Source organism: Arachis hypogaea, chromosome 16 (assembly GCF_003086295.3).
Source record: "Arachis hypogaea cultivar Tifrunner chromosome 16, arahy.Tifrunner.gnm2.J5K5, whole genome shotgun sequence".
In the NCBI taxonomy this organism is placed as follows: domain Eukaryota; kingdom Viridiplantae; phylum Streptophyta; class Magnoliopsida; order Fabales; family Fabaceae; genus Arachis; species Arachis hypogaea.
In genome coordinates, this window is record NC_092051.1 from 133,812,664 (window position 1) to 133,833,717 (window position 21,054).

General features: G+C 32.8%; 3 protein-coding genes across 3 annotated transcripts; 1 reads left to right on the top strand and 2 right to left on the bottom strand.

The window, feature by feature from the left end:
• The first annotated feature begins 5,306 nt into the window (after positions 1–5,306).
• Positions 5,307–6,496, top strand: LOC112755088 (putative fasciclin-like arabinogalactan protein 20). The gene has a single exon (XM_025802989.3). It carries the CDS (start codon positions 5,425–5,427, stop codon positions 6,376–6,378), a length of 954 nt encoding a protein of 317 aa, XP_025658774.1. The 5' UTR covers positions 5,307–5,424; the 3' UTR covers positions 6,379–6,496.
• A 149-nt stretch (positions 6,497–6,645) lies between these two features.
• LOC112757609 (uncharacterized) lies at positions 6,646–13,932 on the bottom strand. Its single transcript, XM_025806164.3, has 13 exons — positions 13,603–13,932; positions 13,300–13,438; positions 13,032–13,168; positions 10,667–10,868; positions 10,331–10,569; positions 10,061–10,172; positions 9,821–9,965; positions 9,554–9,699; positions 9,173–9,345; positions 8,698–9,039; positions 8,569–8,624; positions 8,208–8,410; positions 6,646–8,095 (listed from the first exon to the last, which is right to left on the bottom strand). The coding sequence occupies exons 1-13, from the start codon at positions 13,825–13,827 to the stop codon at positions 6,810–6,812; spliced, it is 3,405 nt and encodes a 1,134-aa protein (XP_025661949.1). The 5' UTR covers positions 13,828–13,932; the 3' UTR covers positions 6,646–6,809.
• A 2,583-nt stretch (positions 13,933–16,515) lies between these two features.
• On the bottom strand, positions 16,516–20,017 carry LOC112755089 (putative receptor protein kinase ZmPK1). The gene is made up of 2 exons (XM_025802990.3): positions 19,467–20,017; positions 16,516–18,861 (listed from the first exon to the last, which is right to left on the bottom strand). Exons 1-2 carry the CDS (start codon positions 19,792–19,794, stop codon positions 16,811–16,813), a joined length of 2,379 nt encoding a protein of 792 aa, XP_025658775.1. The 5' UTR covers positions 19,795–20,017; the 3' UTR covers positions 16,516–16,810.
• Positions 20,018–21,054: the final 1,037 nt, after the last annotated feature.

Genomic DNA, 21,054 nt, shown 5'->3' on the forward strand with positions numbered 1-21,054 from the left:
GGTGGCCTGGTAGAGGCAGGCAATAGGAAAGTTGGGACACACCATTGAGACATGCTATAAGAAGCATGGCCTTCCACTACATTCGAGACAGAAATGGTGGAGAAGCTGCTGTAAATGCTATGGCCGCAGTAGGCGTTGAGGATGCAAATGAGGAACTCAGCATTCAGTTGGGAGAGTCTAAAAATTCTAACTCTGGATTCCAGAACAAAGAGAAGCTTTGTTAGTACTTTTTAACAAGCATGAGGTGAGGAATATTCATAGTGCCAACTAAATAGTGACTTCACAGCAGTCACCCCCTCATCAAGGTAATTTGGTGCATGTTTTACACTTTAAAACAAGTGTTCAAGGCTTAAATATTTCAAATATAAAGTGTAAATTATGGGTGATTGATACTGGTGCTACAGACCATTTATCATACACCTTAGATTATTTTAAAACTTATCATAAAATAGCACCAATCATTATAAAATTGCCAAATGGCTCTTACACTACAAGTTGCATAATTGGTACTATAGTATTTTCTGACAAATTGTATTTGGAAAATGCATTGTTCATCCATTCTTTCAACTTTAAATTGATCTCAATGTCCAAACTTACTGGCACAGTGCATTGCGCCATGAAATTTTCTAAAACACTTTGTAAGATACAGGATTGTAGCTCCTTGAAGATGATTGGCACAGTTGAGGTTGTTGGAGGCCTTTATACACTAAATAAAGAACATCCACAACATTCTAAATCAGAAGCATGCATCATGACTATCCAAGACAGTAAAGATAGGAATATTTGGCATTATAATATAGACTAGGGCACCCCTCATTGAATAGTTTAAAACTCATACAATCTACTTACAATTTTATTACTTGTAACAACACTGAATAAACCATGCAATACTTGTCAATTAGCAAAACAAAGAAAGTTGCCATTTGCAACTAACAATAAAACTGCATCTGATTACTTAGAGCTCATTCATGTTGACATATGGGGTCCATTGTCTATTCATTCTAGAGGAGGTAATAAATACTTTTTAATCATTGTGGAAGATAAATCAAGACACACTTGGCTTAATTTCATGAAAACAAAATCAGAGGCTTAAAATTTGTTAAAGACTTTTGTTACATTTGCTAAAACTCAATTTCATTGCAATGTAAAGAAGATAAGAAGTGATAATAGGCTAGAGGTTCTCATGCCCACTTATTACACATCAAATGGCATAATTCATCAAAGAACATGTGTGAAAACCCCTAAATAAAATGGTGGTGTTGAGAGGAAACACCAACACATTCTTGTAGTAGCTAAAGCACTTTTATTTCAATCAAATGTTCCCAAATGCTATTGGCACTATGTCATTGCACATGCAATACATTTAATAAATCAATTGCCATCTAGTTTTTTAAAAAATCAATCACTTTATCAAGTGTTGCATCAGTCTTTGCCTTCCATTTCCCATTTAAGAGTTTTCGAGTGTTGAACTTATGCTAGCACCATATCTATTGGAAGAAAAAAAAAAGATCCACAGACAAAAAAATACACACACTTAGGATTAAGGGAAGGTACCAAAGGTTTTGTGTTCTTGGATGCTCAATCCAATGAAATATTTGTGTCAAGAGATGTAAAATTCTTTGAGAATTGTTTTTCTTTCAAAGAAAATGTTGCCCCATTTCACGTTAAAACCATGTCATCACATGCCCAGACACATGATCCCTTCATATATGATACATTCACTAGCACTTTTCATGCTCCACCTTCACTTTTCACATCCCACCTTTTATATGGCCTCACACAATACACCACACATGTGCATCTTACACAACAAATGACTCAAACATGGAGTCAAAGAATCTTGCATTCCATGACTCCATTAAAGAGTCCACTCCTCATGCATCAATACATACTCCTCATGGCACTGATCTTGCATGGTCATTAATCCCATTAAGAAGGTCAACTAGGGAATGAAAATTACCAAGCCATTTAAAGGATTATCATTGTATGAATGTCTCCACATCCCTACCAAGCAAATATCCCATTTCACAATTCTTATCATATAATGCACTTCCAACATCTCATAAAGCTTTTTTCGTGCCCATCTCCATTGACAAAAAACCAAGGACCTATGAGGAAGTCATAGTTTATGCTTGTTGGAGGAGTGTAATCAAAGAAGAACTTGATGCACTGCAGCACTTACAGACTTGGGATATTACACCTCTTCCTCCTGGCAAGAAAGCAATCGGGTGTAAGTAGATTTTTAAGCTTAAACACAGCCCTGATGGTAGCATTGAGCGATATAAGGCATGATTGATTGCAAAAGGGTTCACTCTGATTTGCTTGTCTTAGGCTTCAGCCACTCTAACTGGGCAGCATGCCCAGACTCATGCAAATCCATATCATCCTATTGCTTCTACATTGGGTGTTCAATTGTTTCATGGTGCAGGAAGAAACAGACGAATGCGGCATCATCTTCTACTGAAGCTGAATATCGAGCTTTAGCATCAGTCACTCGAGAAGCAATTTGGATGAAAAAGATCTTGAGAGATTTAGGAATGGAACTTGAGAAACCCATAAGCCTGTATTGTGACAGTCAGGTAGCTATTCACATAGCTCATAATTCGGTTTTTCATGAGCGAACAAAACATATCAAAGTTGATTGCCATGTGGTGAAAGATAAGGTGCTTGAGCGTCTCATACATCTGCTTTTCATTTCGACACATGAGCAAGTAGCAGATCTACTGACAAAATTCCTTGCTCGAGGAACATTCTCCAAACTTTTGAGCAAGCTAGGACTACTAAATATTTGTACTCTTAACTTGAGAAAAGGTGTTACCTGATTTATAAGTTCAGAGTTAAATAAATTATTAGCTAGTTGTGCAGTTAGTTAGATAGCTAATAAAAGGAATCTTTATTACAAGGTGGTTAGAGTAGTATGTGATCTGGTGAATTGGTATGCACAATTAACATGTAAACATGACAGAATTAGTTAGATGCTGTTAGAACTAACAACTTGTATCTTGATTGTATATAAGACATACAGTGTTTGGATGTTTTTTTGAGTTTTTTCATTTCAATTAAGTCACATCTTTTTCATTCTCTTCTTGCTCTCTGTCTGAACTACTCACACTCTTAACTACTCTCATTGCACTTTCAACAAATTATATTTTATTTATAAAAAAGTAATGATTTACCTAACATTTCTCATTCTTGCTCTTTCTTTATGTACTTTCTACGTAGTTTGACTATGTACTAAAGTGTGCACTTCCAAAAAATTCATTTTTAGAATAATATTATATATTAAATTTTTCTATTAACTAAATCTAATTAAATTGGTCTAATATAACAAAAATCAATTATAACTAGAATGAGACTCGCGCACACAGTAAATTAATGATAGTATATAATAAATATTAAAAATGACTATATTTTGTAGAACTAAATTAAATATGTGTAAACTAAAGTTAAATTTGAAGGGCGTTTTGTTTAAAATAATTTGTAGTACAAAAGATTTGGATGTTGGAGTTGTACAAAGTGACATTTTTATTTGGTAGTTTGATTTTTGCATTTGTTTTAGTTGATGGATTTAGTCTTCTTATGCGGCGTTCGTCCTCCTTTTTCTTTATTGGTTATTATTAGAATTGTTGCTTTCTTCTTTGTGTCGAGGTTCTTGTGAATGCATGTTCTTTATGAATTGTTGAGTTGTATGCACTTTTTATTATATTGTTTGTTCCATCTTCGCATGTATGTTTTTCTTCCGAAGATGTGTCTTGAATTTGTATGGTTTTTTTTCTTCTTAATCTCTTGATATAGTTTTTCAATGACATCTACAATAAAAAGAACAAAAATGTGTAGATTTTTTTTGAATAAGTTATTTTTAATAAGAATAATTGAAATAGTATAAAATGAAATTAACTGTTAGTATTTTTCTTTGACCCACTCTGTCAGACAATGTTTCAAGTGATGCAAATTCAAAATAGTCTTGGAAAATGTTCAAAATTGGATACTTAATTTCTTTCACAACAATTGTGAGTAAAAAATTTGTTTTCATTATATCTTTAATTGGCCTATACAAATTATTTGTATCTTCTATTTTTAAATTTTTTATAGTAAAGACTTTTCCTTCCTTGCAGTATTAGTAAATCATAGTTTTAATTAGTTAAAAAAGAATAATGAATAGCATATTAAAAGAAGTATAATTTTAACGATATTAGAATACAATTATATATAAAGTATTATAAAATAATATAAAAAGTATAATTAAAGTATTTTTTTCGTAAATTCAATTAAAAAATATAATAAATATGTTTGTTTTGTACCTTTTCATTTAATATAATCATTTCTAAGCAAAGACACTCTTCTTCATTTGTGGGTATTAATGTTTCCCATATATGAACCACGCGAACTTTGATAAACTAATTGTCTTTTTGTTTTGTGATATTGTCCAAAGAATGATGTTCCATTGAGTAAGTTTGAGATGTTGTGTGGTTCGGAAATAAATTTTTTGTGCTAAATTTTATGTCATTTGAAGGAATAGTGATATGAGACTTATATAAATAGTTCAAATAGTATGAAATTTGAATATTTGTAAAATAAAATTTATTATGATTAATAATATTATTATTACATTTGTAATATGAATGTTTATTATATTTAATGAGTTATTTATAGAAATTAATAAATTAATTATTGGAGTTATAAATTTATTGTATTGTTTATAATGGTGAGATATAATAAATATATGGATATGGATTCAATGTCTTTGTAGGTTAGAAATTTTATTACAAATTTTTGTATATTTTTTTTTTTGCTGATTTGGAAATAATAGTTGATTTGTCAAAAAATGAGTGATTGATTCTAATATTTTGCCAAGTAAGCGATGTTGCTGACATAACAATAGTAAAAAGAAAAAGATGTTTTTAAAGTAACGTGGATAAAGTTATGTATCTACTTTTATATATTAAAAATAGACTAACATTATTTTAAGTTTTATTATTTAATTTAATTGAAGTTAATTCATAAAAAAGATTTAAATGTAAAAGATTATTTTTTTTTTTAAATATCTCCCCCTCCTCAAAAAAAAAGAAAGATATCTTATCTCTCCAACATTATCAATGTGCAATAAAAAAACAAAATTCAACTTTGGAATTTTTTTTATTTTCTTATTCTTTAAATTGCTAAAACAAATTTCATTAAAAAATGACGTCAACTAAAATATTTTTTGGGTATACTTCTCAATATTCGATGCATTTTGTTTTATTATATAGAAGAATCTTTTTGTTTTTCCCTCATTTTTATTTCCCGCCCGAATTTCAATTCCACGTCGATCATCTCTTCCTCCTTCAAAGTTCATACAAGTATGAAGTATACAACCCCTCCAAAGCCACTCTTCTCTTAGCAAGAAATCCAAGAACACACGATTCTCCTTCTTCAATCCAACCGATGGAAAAGATTAATCTTTTCACCCTACGCACTCTTCTCTTCCTCGTCACCGTCGTCATCCTCCTGTTCCCCTCTGCCGCATCCTCCACCGAGGCCCTCCTTACCCTGGCGGTGCAAACCCTAACCGACGCCGGCTTCCTTTCCATGGCCCTCACCCTCCGCCTCGCGTCCCCTTCCATCCCCCTCCCTTCCGCCAACACCGCCACCGTCTTCGTACCCCCAAACGCCGCCTTCATCCGCTCCGGCCCGCTCCCACTCTCACTCCTCAAATACCACATCCTACCCGACAGGCTCCCACTCCAAAACCTCTCAACTCTCCAACCAAACACGCCCTTACCCACTCTCCTCCCAAATTCCTATCTCAGCATTACCTCTTCCTCCTCCAACAAACTTTCCCTAAACGACGTCGTCGTTTCCAAGATACCAATCTTCGACGACGGTTCATTACTCTTGCTCGCAATCGACGACTTCTTCAACTCATCTTCGCTCCAAGAATTAGAATCCGAACCCGCCCGTACTAACGCAGAAACGTTTGCCGCCGTCACCGAAGTCTTGAAGTCTAACGGCTGCTCCGTAATGGCCACGTTTCTTGATGCTCAGCTTTCGACGGAGTTTGGTGATGAGAGGAAGTTCACGATCTTCGCGCCGTTAGATGAGGCGTTCGCCGTTAACGGCGTGAGGAATATCGGCGATTACTCTACGATCTTCCGCAAGCACGTCGTGCCGAAGCTGATTACATGGCGCGATCTGATTCGTCTCCCTAACGAGTCTCTGCTGCCGACGTTCTCCGACGGGTTTGAGATCAATGTGACGGTTTCTCCGAGGATGCGGTTCCTCAACGGTGTTCTGGTGGCGGTTCCGGACATGTTTCGCAGCGATCTCGTCGTCGTTCATGGAATTCATGGCTTACTTGATAGCAATAGAGTGGAACAGTGCCACAGTGCTACGTGCTGACTGAAGGTGTATCCATTTCTTCTGAATATTGAATTTTAGGGTTAGATTTTGGTATATTCAATGGTCCGTGAATACTTGAATCTTATGTAGTTTTCTATTGGAATTGTATGTTTGTGTAGACCTATATTCAATTGTGTATGCAAATTGCACAGAGCATTAACAATTCTTTCAAAGACAAACAGATAGTGTGTGAACTCTTTTTGTTGAATAGCTTACAAGCAATGCAATTGTAAATGCATTTTGAAATGATTTGAGAATGTTTCAATCTGTTATAACATTTTATATATTAATTCTAGAAAATGCACATGGCACGGTCATTTGAGAAGCATTAGCAGTAAGTTGTCACTAAGAGTTTAACACCATTAGAAGCTATACAATGATTTTTGAGTAAGTACAGTAAGATGCAAATACACTTCCAACACCCTTAAGCATTAGTATCTTGGCTTTGGAATACCCAAATAGTGTTCATCCGATGGAGGTTGCGCATCTAAAGTGTAACTGGTACTTGCTTCATCCACCCTGTCTTCCCTAGAGAAGCCAGCTTTTGCAAGCTCCCTTAACATCTTCAGCTCATCATTGATTCCAGCTTTGTGTCCTGTTAGCCATATACCTTCCACTTCTATGTGAGCATTTGTGGCTGCTTTTGAGTTTCTGGGATCTCGTCTTTCAATCACACTGGGGCTAGGTGTATGAAGACTTTGCACAGGAACTACAGTAGCAGTCATGGCACTGACTGGATCCATATAGCCTGCTCTTTTTCTTCTTCCAAGTTCTGTTCCTGAGCTCGCAGGATTAACTGAAAGCTGCTCTGTTTCTGTTTGGGAGAATGTCGATACAACACTCGGCCAATGCTTCTTCGGGAGGAAAGGCAGAATTAGTCCCTTGGCTGCAAGCTTTAATCCATGCCTTAAAGAGTTAGTCTGAGGTTTTGAGAGTCTTAATAAGGTATTTACCATAGCGTACCATTGATTGATAAGCTGTGCAATGAAGGTTAGTAACAGAAGAACTATCATAATTAGTTCCGAAGTTCTGGCTTCAGTTGATTTTGAACCACTTTGAATGACAAATATACCAAACACACCTGCTTCACACAAGAGAGAAACACTTTCCACAACATGGACACTCCTGCTGATGTATGGCTTTATGGTAAATAAGTAAATAAACTGTACTAATGTAATTACCAGAGCAAAAAGGCTTTTACTTGTTTTTTCTGGTGGATAAGCTACAGATATCATTCCCAAACCAACTCTTCTTAATAAGTCAAGGATGATATAGTATTGTTGCATGCATCCTAGTACCCTTCTGAAAATGGAATTTTTGTTTTCCTCATTGCTATCTTCTGAGTTGACCCCCTTAATTCTTTCATTCCCGCTTTGGCCGCTTTCGGTCCACTTGGTCATGGTATTTAGTTCATGCTGATTGCCTAGGACTAACACTGGAGAACCCTTGCAATTATCAAAGAGAATTCCAAAGCCTGAGAGGAAAGAAGATGGTAATCCATCCCTGTAAAACCACTTTCCCGTGGTTGGCTTCCCGACAAAAAGGAACCATAACTTCTTGTACCACACTTCTTGATTAGGTACTTGGTTGAATTCTTCGTACCGGGCAAATTTTCCTGAGTTGATTACAATAATAATAAATAGGGATGCTGATAAGATGAATGCTGCAGGGATTGCCAGCAACAACACCCCTGTTATAATTCCCCTTGTTGAACCACCTGCATAAAATTGTAGTTTTAGCTTTTCAAACTTTGCACTTGCATTCATCTTAAATATCCAATTTGTTAGGTTTCAGGTGGATGAAATTAGTCATTGCAGAAGCAGTCTTACCTTTTATTAGGAAAGCAGATGACTGAGAAAGACAAGGTAGCAAGAGAATCAAAATAAATAGCTCAAATCTAGGAACTGAAAAACTGCCCCGAGGTGGCTTCCCTGTCCTCCGCCGGAGGAATAAAATTATGAAAACATGAGCTAAAATTAAACAGCCTCCTCCTATGCCAAGCCAGAATAAGTTCATCTCCATGTCCTGCCACCTGTCAATAGGAAGAATCTCTTAAATGTTCTTAATTATGAAAAATATGAAACTATGTTTATTTTTCAAAATCCCCCCCCCCCCCTTTTCTTTTTCTCACAGTTTTACTAGAGAAAATAATAGTGTTTCCTGTTTAAGTGGCTGAGTGTGTATAGCTACCCTTTGTAATTCTCCATTCCTTTGGCGACCATGCTAGCAGACATTGGTTCTCCCCTCTACAAGGAAAAAGATTAGCTGATACAAATGTCTATGAATGTAGAGCTTTCAAAAACATGACGTCAAACTCACCAAGAAATAACTGAAATATTCAATGGAACTGAGAGGTAGACCATAAACTATATTTGCCCTACTTATGTTATGCTGGTGATTATGAAGCCAACCCGATATGGTGGTAATTTTAGTTGGAAGATGATGATCTCTGTTGTGAGAATTATGTTCTGACAGGTCATTAGTTCTCCCTGCAAGGTTCTCTTTTTCTGATATTGAAGACGAAGTGTCGGAATCTGTCCAAGGAAGCTTGTGATGAGGTATGAGCCACCGTAGGCCTCTTGTTGTCTCCAAGTATTTGACAGGTTGATCAGCTGAAAACCAACTTGTAAGCGCAAAGACTTGAAGGTGTCCAACCATTCCCTGGGAAGAAAATGTTTTCTAAGGTAACTTTGAAGAGAGAGAAATGATACATATAAGTTGTTGTGACTTGTGAGAAATGAAAAATGTTTGTATTTAAATTATAATTTGATATTGTTATCAATTTCTTACTTACATTTAGATTCATTGATGGATTGGAAGTAGGACAGTTTGCACCTCCCAAAGCAAGTATGCTTATTGCTTCTAGATTCGCAGAGGAAAGCAAAACCATTGCAGCTATCAGTGATGTTGCTATTGTTCCAGCACTCACAAATGAGTACAATGCAATGCATATTGCAGGGGCAGAATCTGAGCATATGATGAGAATTAGAACCATAGATGCAAAATACTCCTAACCTTGTTACCCATATAAAATAGAACACGTTCAACCAAAGTTTAGTTGGTTAGAAAGATAAACATGGGAATTTTAGTTTTAATAACAAGAAGTGGAAGTTTGTCTACGAATTATTTCATTATTAGTTAAAAACATGTGAGGAAGGAAAAGAGGTATCCATACAATGCTTGAATACAAGTTGGTTAGATGCCAAATTTTCGTTTCCTGAGATATCAGTTACCTTCCCTGCAGGAATGGTAACTGACACTTCATTCTCTGATTCTGCATGGACTGTCAATGAGTACAAAGCTCTGGATAGATCCTGTAACCTACAAGAAAGAAAATGAAGAATTTGAGCATTACTTAAACCCCTTAATGACAAGATTTATGATTACTTCATAGGCATTTTGTTACGATTGATATGCTTATTGTTACTCTCTCTGAACCTGCCTTGTCAATCTTCCTCCCAAGACTTCTATCATAGAGGCGTCGAAGCCAAATACTGGCTTTGTGAACTCGGCAATTATGTTGATGTCAAAATCCCTTGGTCTACCGAGGGAGCTGGTCCTTAGTATCACACTAGGTCTCATGGAATCTACCAAAACAGACAGTAATAATAAGAATTTGCTTACACCAAAAGCTTCTAAGAGATATCTGCTTTTAGTGTTGTAAGAACATATTGTAGCATACCGAAAAGGAATGTAATCGGAGCAACAGGAGAGACAGGGATGCCTGTTCTTCCAAGTATTGATGTAGCTTGTAATTCAATTGTGATAATCTCAGTTCTTGAGATGTTATTGAGCTACCAAAAAAAAATTTGCATTACTTCTTTCATCAGCAATATATTGGAATATAATTGCGAGAATTCTGTTGATTTTCTAACTTCTTCAGCAAATGACTTATACCAATGTATATGGTAAGAAAACTGAAGTATATCAGATAAACAATATCTTTGCTTACCATGAAAGAAAATCGGCGTGCCTCGTTACTTCTATCATGGAAAGGGGTTAAGATACTGGAGTTAACGTGTAGCGCACTTAGAATTTGCTCCGTTGAATTTCTTATAGGAATGCTGAAGTCCAAGAAAATTATCATGTCCTCTGGTTTGCATGTTGCAATGACAGTTCTTGGGATACTGTTAATTTTCAACTCATATGATGGAACAGAAGTCCAAAAATCCACCATTACTGGTCTTCTATCTAAGACAGTTTAAATGTATAATGTGAGACCATAACATTGCTTGTTAGGAAAGAAAAGGTTAACATTTGAAGTTTTGAATTGCAAATAGAACCTTACCAAAGTGAATAATCAAAGTAGAACCATTAGTTCTCATGAACTTGTTTCCAGCCTGGTCAGCACAAGTATTCTCCACCATCGAGATCACGGCATGCCCGTACACAATTTTCGAGGAGAGAATCAGGTCAAGACTATACTTAAAACCTGGTTTGATAATTTGGAATGAAGATGCAACAACCTGGGCAGGACCAGCTACTAGAACCTTACACAATAAATATAGAAATGTCATAAACTTTTTCAACTTTTTGAGTAAAACACTAAAATAGTACTCGAAAGTTTCCGTTGTTGACAAAAGATGCTAACGACAAATAAGCCTCCAAAAGATTTAATGCTACAAAAAGAACTAGATATTAGATATTAAATATATATTCTAAAAAAGATTTTAGAGATCAGATTTTGATATAAATTTTTGCAATCATTATTACAAAAATAAGATCTTTTCATTCTTAAAATTTGGTAATTTTATGTGAATTTTTTAAAAAAATTTTTATTATTGTGAATTACTACATTTTTTTGAAAAAAAAAATCTAGAGATTAAATTTGGCTCCGATTTTTTGTACACTTTCTAAATATTTATCCAAATATTACAACAAAAATTCATATCAAACTAGAATGAGACCCGCGCAATGCGCAGACGGTAAATTAATGATAGTATATAATAAATATTAAAAATGACTATGTTTTGTAGAACTAAATTAAATATGTGTAAACTAAAGTTAAATTTGAAGGGTGTTTTGTTTAAAATAATTTGTAGTACAAAAGATTTGGATGTTGGAGTTGTACAAAGTGACATTTTTATTTGGTAGTTTGATTTTTGCATTTGTTTTAGTTGATGGATTTAGTCTTCTTATGTGGCGCTCGTCCTCCTTTTTCTTTATTGGTTATTGTTAGAATTGTTGCTTTCTTCTTTGTGTCGAGGTTCTTGTGAATGCATGTTCTTTATGAATTGTTGAGTTATATGCACTTTCTATTATGTTATTTGTTCCATCTTTGCATGTATGTTTTTCTTCCGAAGATGTGTCTTGAATTTGTATGGTTTTTTTTCTTCTTAATCTCTTGATGTAGTTTTTCAATGACATCTACAATAAAAAGAACAAAAATGTGTAGATTTTTTTTGAATAAGTTATTTTTAATAAGAATAATTAAAATAGTATAAAATAAAATTACCTGTTAGTATTTTTCTTTGACTCACTCTGTCAGATAATATCTCAAGTGATGCAAATTCAAAATAGTCTTGGAAAATGTTCAAAATTGGATCTTTAATTTCTTTCACAACAATTGTGAGTAAAAAGTTTGCTTTCATTGTACCTTTAATTAGCCTATACAAATTATTTGTATCTTCTATTTTTAAATTTTGTATAATATAGACTTTTTCTTCCCTACCGTGTTAGTAAATCATAGTTCATAATTAGTTAAAAAAGAATAATGAATAGCATATTAAAAAAAGTATAATTTTAATGATATTAAAATACAATTATATATAAAGTATTATAAAATAATATAAAAAGTATAATTAAAGTATTTTTTTCTTAAATTCAATTTAAAAATATAATAAATATGTTTGTTTTGTACCTTTTCATCTAATATAATTATTTCTAATCAAAGAGACTCTTCTTCATTTGTGGGTGTTAATGTTTTCCATAGATGAACCATGCGAACTTTGATAAACTAATTGTCTTTTTGTTTGGTGATATTGTCCAAAGAATGATGTTCTATTGAGTAAGTTTGAGATATTGTGTGGTTCGAAAATAAATTTTTTGTGCTAATATGTCATTTGAAGGAATAGTGATAATAGACTTATATAAGTAGTTCAAATAGTATGGAATTTGAATATTTGTAACGTAAAATTTATTATGATTAATAATATTATTATTACATTTGTAATATGAATGTTTATTATATTTAATGAGTTATTTATAGAAATTAATAAATTAATTATTGGAGTTATAAATTTATTGTATTGTTTATAATTGTGAGATATAATAAATATATGGATATAGATTCAATGTCTTTGTAGGTTAGAAATTTGATTACAAATTTTTGTATATTTTTTTTTGCTGATTTGGAAATAATAGTTGATTTGGCAAAAAATGAGTGGTTGATTCTAATATTTGGAAATATAATAATTATTGGTTATTTTTGTCGCATTTTCAAATTATTCAAGAGCTGTTTTGTCGATAACATCTTTTAGAGACTTTTTTGTCAACGGCTAATCTTTTGAGTACCAAATTTATAGTTAACTTTTTTTTTTCATTTAAAACAACAAATTATTACTGCCTCCTGTTCAAAATACATGTCCCTTTAGAAAAATTAGATAATGTTATTTTTAGGACAATGCTTTGTTTGTCACTAGAAACCAACTTACATCACAGTTTGTTGAGTTCTGACATTTGAATCCACCTAATCCAGTGCATAGTTCACTGAATGTAATATCAATTGCTACCCTTTTTCCACTTGTGTATGTCTCTTCACTAGTAATGGCTGCAGTTGGAGGTATTGTATCTATTATGTGAAAAGAAAAATCCATCAGCTAGCCCGCAATTATGGATTTTAATTAAGTTCAAAATAGGATTAGGAAAATGCCATTTTTACTTAGAATTTCAAATGATGATAGCAATGTATGTTTAGCTTACCTATGAACCATGAGTAAACTGATGAGTTTCTTTCTCCTTTGTTTGTAGTGACATTGAGAAGAAAGTAATGCTCCTGGTTTTGTGTCAGGTTCTTCAACACAATGCCATGACCATGGCAAGGGTACGCTTTGCCATCAAGCTGTTCAAGCAAAACACCGCGCCAACAATGAATTCATGTCAAGAATCTTTCTCAAGAATTTGTTTGGTATTTTTTTTTAACAACTTTTTTTTCTTAGTAAAATATACTTTACAATTCAACCCAAAAGAAAAAAGGTAAGGAAGTTCAAGAAGATAAATGCATACCTCACATTGAAATGAACAGTTATATCTCTTACACGCATTGTAACCATCCAAAGTTTCTACTAGGAACTGAAAAACAGCATTAGAAGACCTCGACCGCGGTGGAGGAACACGACTGAAGTAAACATAGATTGTTGATTCAGCTGAGATAAACATTGCTGCTACCACCACAACCATGAATGTAACACTAACACTAGCCCACACTGGAAGAAACTTGAGAGTTGCCATTGTACTACAATCACATTGAATGCAAAAGTTGAGGGATGAAAAACCAAATAAAACGAGAAAAAGCAGCAGCAAAAGGAAGAAAAATATGAATATGAGTGAGGGTTGGAGTAGTACTACATATACATTTATGTGTACAAACGTTCCTCAAAGGCTATATAAATGGAAGAAAATGCAGTAAAAGCTAAAGACAACTACCTTCCAACTATTACTGACAGCATCATAACTGCTGTTTTAAATACCTCAGTAGTACCTCACATACCTCATTATTAATTTCTCCAACAACATTCAAACTTGGAAGACTTTCTTGTTCTTTTTCTTCCAGCTATAAAAATATTTCATCTACATTGGACTAAATTAATTAATTGAACAACACATGGTACTTGATTGCTTCATTGCTAATTGTACCCAAACCTATATCATATACCTACATCTCCTTAATTCTTTTTTTGATATTCTGGTACATAGAAAGAAGCAAATCAACGATGTATGTGGTTAAAATGATATGAAGTGTCTTTCTACATAAAATGAGATGAAGTGTTTTCCTTTCAAACAGTAGGACATAATAAATAGGGTAAAACACTATAATAAGCCAAAGAGAACGAAATTTTACACAAATAAGCCAAATAAAATACTGGTTCATAAATCCACTAATGCTCGAATAAGTATGTTTCGAATTAGGATTACATGTAATTCGAATCAATGTGATTCGAATTACTCACACATGCAGACATATTATAATTCGAATAAACATGATTCGAATTAAACCCACAGTAATTCGAATCAGGGTGATTCGAATTACACTCACACACTCTGCACATAGTAATTCGAATTGGCTAAATTCGAATTACTCATTATTTAATTCTGTCCATTCTTTTATTAAAAAATGAATAATTGATTAAAAAAATTAATAATTTAAAAATTAAAAAAATATATATTTTATTTCATGCATTAAAAAAAGGCTAAAAAATATTTAATTACGAGACTTTTTTAAAATATTAAGCCATTTTAAGCCATTAATATTTTAAAGAAGTCTTGTAATTAAATATTTTATTAGCTTTTTTTTAATGTATGAAATAAAATATATATATATAATTTTTAAATTATTAATTTTTTAATCAATTATTAATTTTTTAATAAAAGAATGGACAGAATTAAATCATGAGTAATTCTATGTGCAGCGTGTGTGAGTGTAATTCGAATAACCCTGATTCGAATTACTGTGGGTGTAATTCGAATCAGGTTGATTCGAATTATAGTTGATTCGAATCACATTGATTCGAATCACATTGATTCGAATTACATGTAATTCTAGTTCGAAACATATTGATTCGAACTATATAGTAACGTGCATTTAGTGGATTCATGAGTCATAAATCAGTTTTGCTAATTTGTGTAAAATTTCGTTCTCCTTAATTTATTATAGTGTTTTGCCCTAATAAATAATGCAGGTGGCTATACCACCTAAAAATTGTACTTTTTTATTATTTGATAATACTTGTTAATATGAAAATATAAAAAATAATAAATATGATCAATTAAAACTATTGTCAAATAATTAAAAAATATAATTTTAATTTTAACTACACTTTTTAAATTATCAAAGTTTTATAACCACCGCAAAATACACCTAATAAAATCAAAAATAAAATCACAGAAAATAGTTACTATACAAAGAGTAGATATTAAAGAGTAAATATAATTTTCAAAGAGGCTGCTTTATAATTTTATATCACATAAATATTAAAATATATATATATATATATATATATATATATATATATATATATATATATATATAAAGACTAGGAAAATCATTTCTCATTATGGAAATCTGAAAATAGTGCTGCTTTTTATGGGAAATGGCAAACTCGAATAAACAATTTCAAAGTCACTCAACATGATATTCGAATATGTGGTCCCAAACCCCCAATAGCAGAATTACTCAGGCATATATTACAGTACACTTGTAATTTATTGCCATCCAACTTTTGGTTTTTTCCTAAAGTGAAATGCTATGTAAAGTTGTAAACAACTTATTTTGATAATTATATTTGACAACTACATAAAATTTAAGAGAAATATGCATTTAACTTGATCTAATTTATCATCATGTGTCAAATAATTTAATATTTTTATATATATTATTTAATTAAAAGATTAATAAAATAGATTCATTTATTAAATTTAGAGATTTGTTATTATAAAAAATTCATTAATTCTCAGTAATAAGTTTGAGCTTTGATATTATAATGATTTTTAAATAAAATCTTGATTAAGAAGATTAAAATGAAAGAAGAAATGAATTTTTTGTTAGGTCATTCACTAATTCATTATATAGTTTCATATGTTGCTTTGAGCCTTTGACATTGGAATATGGAAATGCTATTGATCTGGCCATTGTTCAATGACGATGCAGCAAGGTTAGACCATGCCAAGAAAAACATCACCAAAGTGACAGTGTTCCCTTCTTGATGGTTCGATTGCAAGTTAATTAACAAGCAAAAGGGTAAGTTAAGATACTCTTTCTGACCTTTAGGCTCTTTGTTATTTTGAAGGTTAAATATCTTGCGTTGTTTTCTAAAACATAACCTTAGCTGCTTATCTGAAATCTTGCTACATTGTTCAACTTTTTCAAATGCAACCCCCTTCCCCTGTAGCCTAAGAAAGAAACAAGTGCAACTCAAGAACTGGATTGAAGTAGTCAATATAGATTGATGAAGGTGAAGAGCCAGATACCTAGAATCTAAGTTACAAAATTCATTGGGTGCACAACCACATTCTGCATGCCTTTTCCCACTCCAAAGAGGATATATTTTTGAACTGGAAGGAACACCGACACTAGAGTTCAAGGGAAAAAAAAAACAATTTGAAAATTTATTTTCAGTTACTAATTTTATATATAATACTCTTGATGCAAAAAAGAAAGTAAAAAATCAAGCTCAAAAGACCCAGACTAGCAGGTTTTGGTAGTATAGCTTCAACACTAAGGATCTGTGTCATGGCTCTGAAGCATCTCAACCACTTGGCTCATAGTTGGTCGTGCATCTTTGTCTTCCTCTACACATTTCAAAGCCACTGCAACTAAGACCTTCATCTTATTCACATCAGAATCTGTCCCAATGGGTGGATCAACGATTTTCTCCGCCCATGATGCCACTCGCCTTTTCTCTCTCACAGATGTTTTGAGCCTCCCATTGTATGTGTCTACTCCATTAACTGCTTGGATATCTGCTGTTGCAGTTCTTCCAGTTATCATCTCCAACAGAACAACTCCATAGCTATACACGTCGACTTTAGATGTGATTGGTAAGTTAAAAATCCACTCAGGTGCCATATATCCTCTGGTTCCTCTGATCATTGAGAATTTAGAATCCTTGAGGTTATCTCTATTTAGCAGCTTAGACAAGCCAAAATCTGATACCTTTGGCTCATAGTTTGAATCAAGAAGTATGTTTTGCGGCTTTATATCACAATGCAGAATCCACTCCAAGCATTCTTCATGTAAATATGCTAGACCTCTCGCTGTTCCGAGCGCAATGTTATACATCTTGCTCCAGTCAAGTGTATTATTCAATGAGAGGCAATCTGCCAAAGAACCATTTTCCATGTACTCATACACCAGAAGCCTATGTTTTCCCTCTGCACAATATCCCCACATTTCAATCAAGTTCATGTGGTTGAGCCTCCCAATGGTGCTTACTTCGGCAAGGAATTCATCTTCTCCTTCTTTAGCTTCGTTGAGTTTTTTTATCGCGACAAGCCTTTGATCCGACAATAGTCCTCTGTATACAATTCCTCCTGCGCCCCTTCCAATCTCTTGGCTGAACCCGTTTGTTGCTTCTTTCAGCTCCGAGTAACTAAATTTCCTAAATCCCAATTTCACAAGCTGGTAGCCATGCTGATCTATACCAGATTTTGAGTTGGTCCTCATCAAGAAACACCAAACTACAAGAATGCAAACCATTTCAAAAGCTCCAAGCGCAATAGCAAACCACAAGAATAAGTATGAGAAGCGATTTACATGTTTTTTAAAATACTCTCTATAAATTTGTACATAACAAATGTGGTCATCTTTCTTAACAGATTCTCTATTGCTGGAAAAACTCTTAGCTCTTGGAACTCTCAAGTAGGTTACTCCTGTTAACTGCGGTGAATGTTCTCCATTGCGCAATTGTATTTTGGTATAGCACAAGAATTGGCCACTTCCCTCATCAAATGAGTACTGGAAACCTTTGCAATTGCAGTCTTCTATGCATAAAGTCTCACAGTAACTGTAGGTATGATTTTTGACAAAATTATTGTCATAACCATAAAGCTCAACATTCTGCAACTCCAAGAAGGTAGACTCACTTTTGTTGCAAGTAAGGGTAAACGCAGGTTCACACCCATAAGACCAATCATTTTGATTCTTCACTCTATACCATGGAAGACAAGAACATTTCCTTCCATTCTTTTGATCAAAACTACATACAGAATTAGGTCCACAAATTCCATGAATGTTGCAGCTATCAGCAATGGCTTGCCAAGAAACATACCATTTTCGTTGTGACAGATCTCGACTATACACACGAAGATTTCCATCAGAATCTAATGTTAGTCTTCTTTGTAGAGCCAAACCATAGTCAGATGTTCTAATGGTATAATTATCCGACGAACTGAACTCTCCAGGAGAATTCAGCACTGCAACTCTGCTGCTATTATAAGTAAACCTACCAGCTTGCCAACTTACAAGCCAAGGAACTGGCCAATAAGTGCTTGAAACATCAGGGCCGTTGTAAAGAAGACTAAGAACATTGTCACTGTCAAATAACAAGTTATAGAAACCGGAAGATCGGTTGCTTTCGCTTCTTCCAGATACTAGTAGTGTTTGTCTGGTAAGAAGCTGGCCAGGAAGGAGTGTGTCAGTTGGAGAGTCAAAACTTTGCCATAGAACAGTTCCTTGCAACTCATGTAAAACCAGATTTCCATCATCATTGAGGTACAATTCTACATGTTCATGTGATTCTGTTCTTGAAGACCAAGTTTGGAACCGACCTGCAAGGTTATTATACTCGGGAATTTAGAAAATTTAATTAAGTCATGGAACACTCGAATCATAAACTCATACAAGTTTACATTTTTCAAAATAATGTATATCTTAGTTACTTATTAGGTGGGTCGATTAACATCGAGACCATTGCGTTTGTCATGTATTGTGTTTAAGGTAAATTTGTTTATGTTTAAATAAATCTCTTGACCACCTCATTCATAATTTTAATTAATTAAATGAATATTATATGATAAACATTTATGAGTTTCTAATCATACAACATTAATGAACGAAATATCATAAAATCTGAACCGTTGTATATCGAACTAATATAGTAATATGTGTATACTACAAATTAATTACCATAAATTTATGTATAAATATATATTTGTTTCACGTATTTTTTAACTAAATAATCAGTCATTGGAATAACCAAACATGTTGTAATAGAATAATCAATTTATAATATACGTATAATCATAACTAGAACAAAAAGATAGATGTAAGCTACTAAACTCATTAGTAGAATAGAGATTACTTAAACTTAAGTTTGACCAAAGAAAGATTATTTAATGCATGAATTAAGTGAGAGTTTGATAAAGATGCTTACCTGCATCCACTAATTCAAGATTACCGGCGTGCGAGAGGGAAAGCTTGGAGTACTTTCCGTTCACCGGTTGGTCACGATTCGCAGTCCAAACGACGGTAGGGATATTTTGGGAATTAGGCTTTTCGGTGTACCACACGGCGAAGCAATAAGCGTTGTCGCCGACTTCGAAAAACCCGGCGGAGAAGATGCCGTTTTGCGACACAATGATGTCTTGTGCAGGTTTCTCTGCAGAGAGAGAATAGCCCCTGGCAAGTGATGTAAATGCAGAAGATGAGAGATCAAATGAACAAAACAAGATAAGAAGAAACGGTAGCTTTGACAAAGCCATGGAAGAAATATTGGCAAATAATTGATTTCGTTATGTCGTAGTAGTGGCTTAGTGTCTCTGAATATGCAAGAAGGAAGAAAAAAAAGAAAAAAAAAATGTATGTTTGCGTAGTCGATTATTGTTTCGTTCTTTGTTGGTTACTGGTTATATAGTGGCTTAGTGTCTTCGTTTGCTGCATTCACAACAAAGCTGGTTTCTCACTGTCTCTTCCAACAAGTCAACTACTGATTTGCTATGTAGTGAATTCGATTTAAGATATTCGGTTAGACAACGTTATGAATAATGCTGCAAATCTAAATTTTTTTATATAAACAAATCTAATTAGGTTAAATAATAAAATTTTAAATAATATTAAATATAACTAATTTTTATTATATTAGATTAATTTAATTAAATTTAATTAATAAAAAAATTAAATATATAATATTATTTAAAAATTATTATAATTTCTCACCGTATTTTTTAATTTAACTTGATTATTCAAAAATTATTATGATAAAATTTACATTTTTAATATTTATTTAAATAGATAAATAAATTAATCAACTAATTTAAATTAAACTTTTTGAGTCGTTTAATATTTCGTCAAATAATTATAATTAGTAATTTATAATTAATATAGTATTAAAATATAAAAAATGTTAGTTATTTTTTAATTTTTAATTTTTAATCAATTTTTTAAATAATTTATTATTATTTAATTAATTTAAATATTTATTTTTATGTATTAATTATTTAAAAAATTAAAAGAGTTACTTATTTTTTATTTTTTAAAAAATTAAATAAAAAATAATATTTAAAAAATATCTCATTGCATTGTTAAAATATATTTAGTATTAGAGGAGTGTTAGGGCCAATAATTTTTATGTTTTGTAACCATCAATTAATCATCAATAATATTTTTAATAGTGTAAAATTATATTACATCTAATAATAAAAAATTATTCATTTTTTTTTTATGATTAAGTGTTGGCTACAAAACACAAAAATGACTGGTTCCTAAATTTTTTCTTAGTATTAATTAGAACGCGTGACTAGTCGGAGGAAAGCATGCTCTGGAAACTGAAACGTGGTTAAATTAAACAGTCCCAACTGCGCAAGTCTACATTTCTTTTTTTCGCCTGTACTAACACTGTGTTTGAAACAAAAGAAAACTAAACGAAAGAAAGTAGAGAGAATGAAAATGAATGGAAAACTTAGTTTTCCTTTGATTGGATGTGAAAGGAAATTAGATGGAAAGGAAAAAAATTGACGGGACCA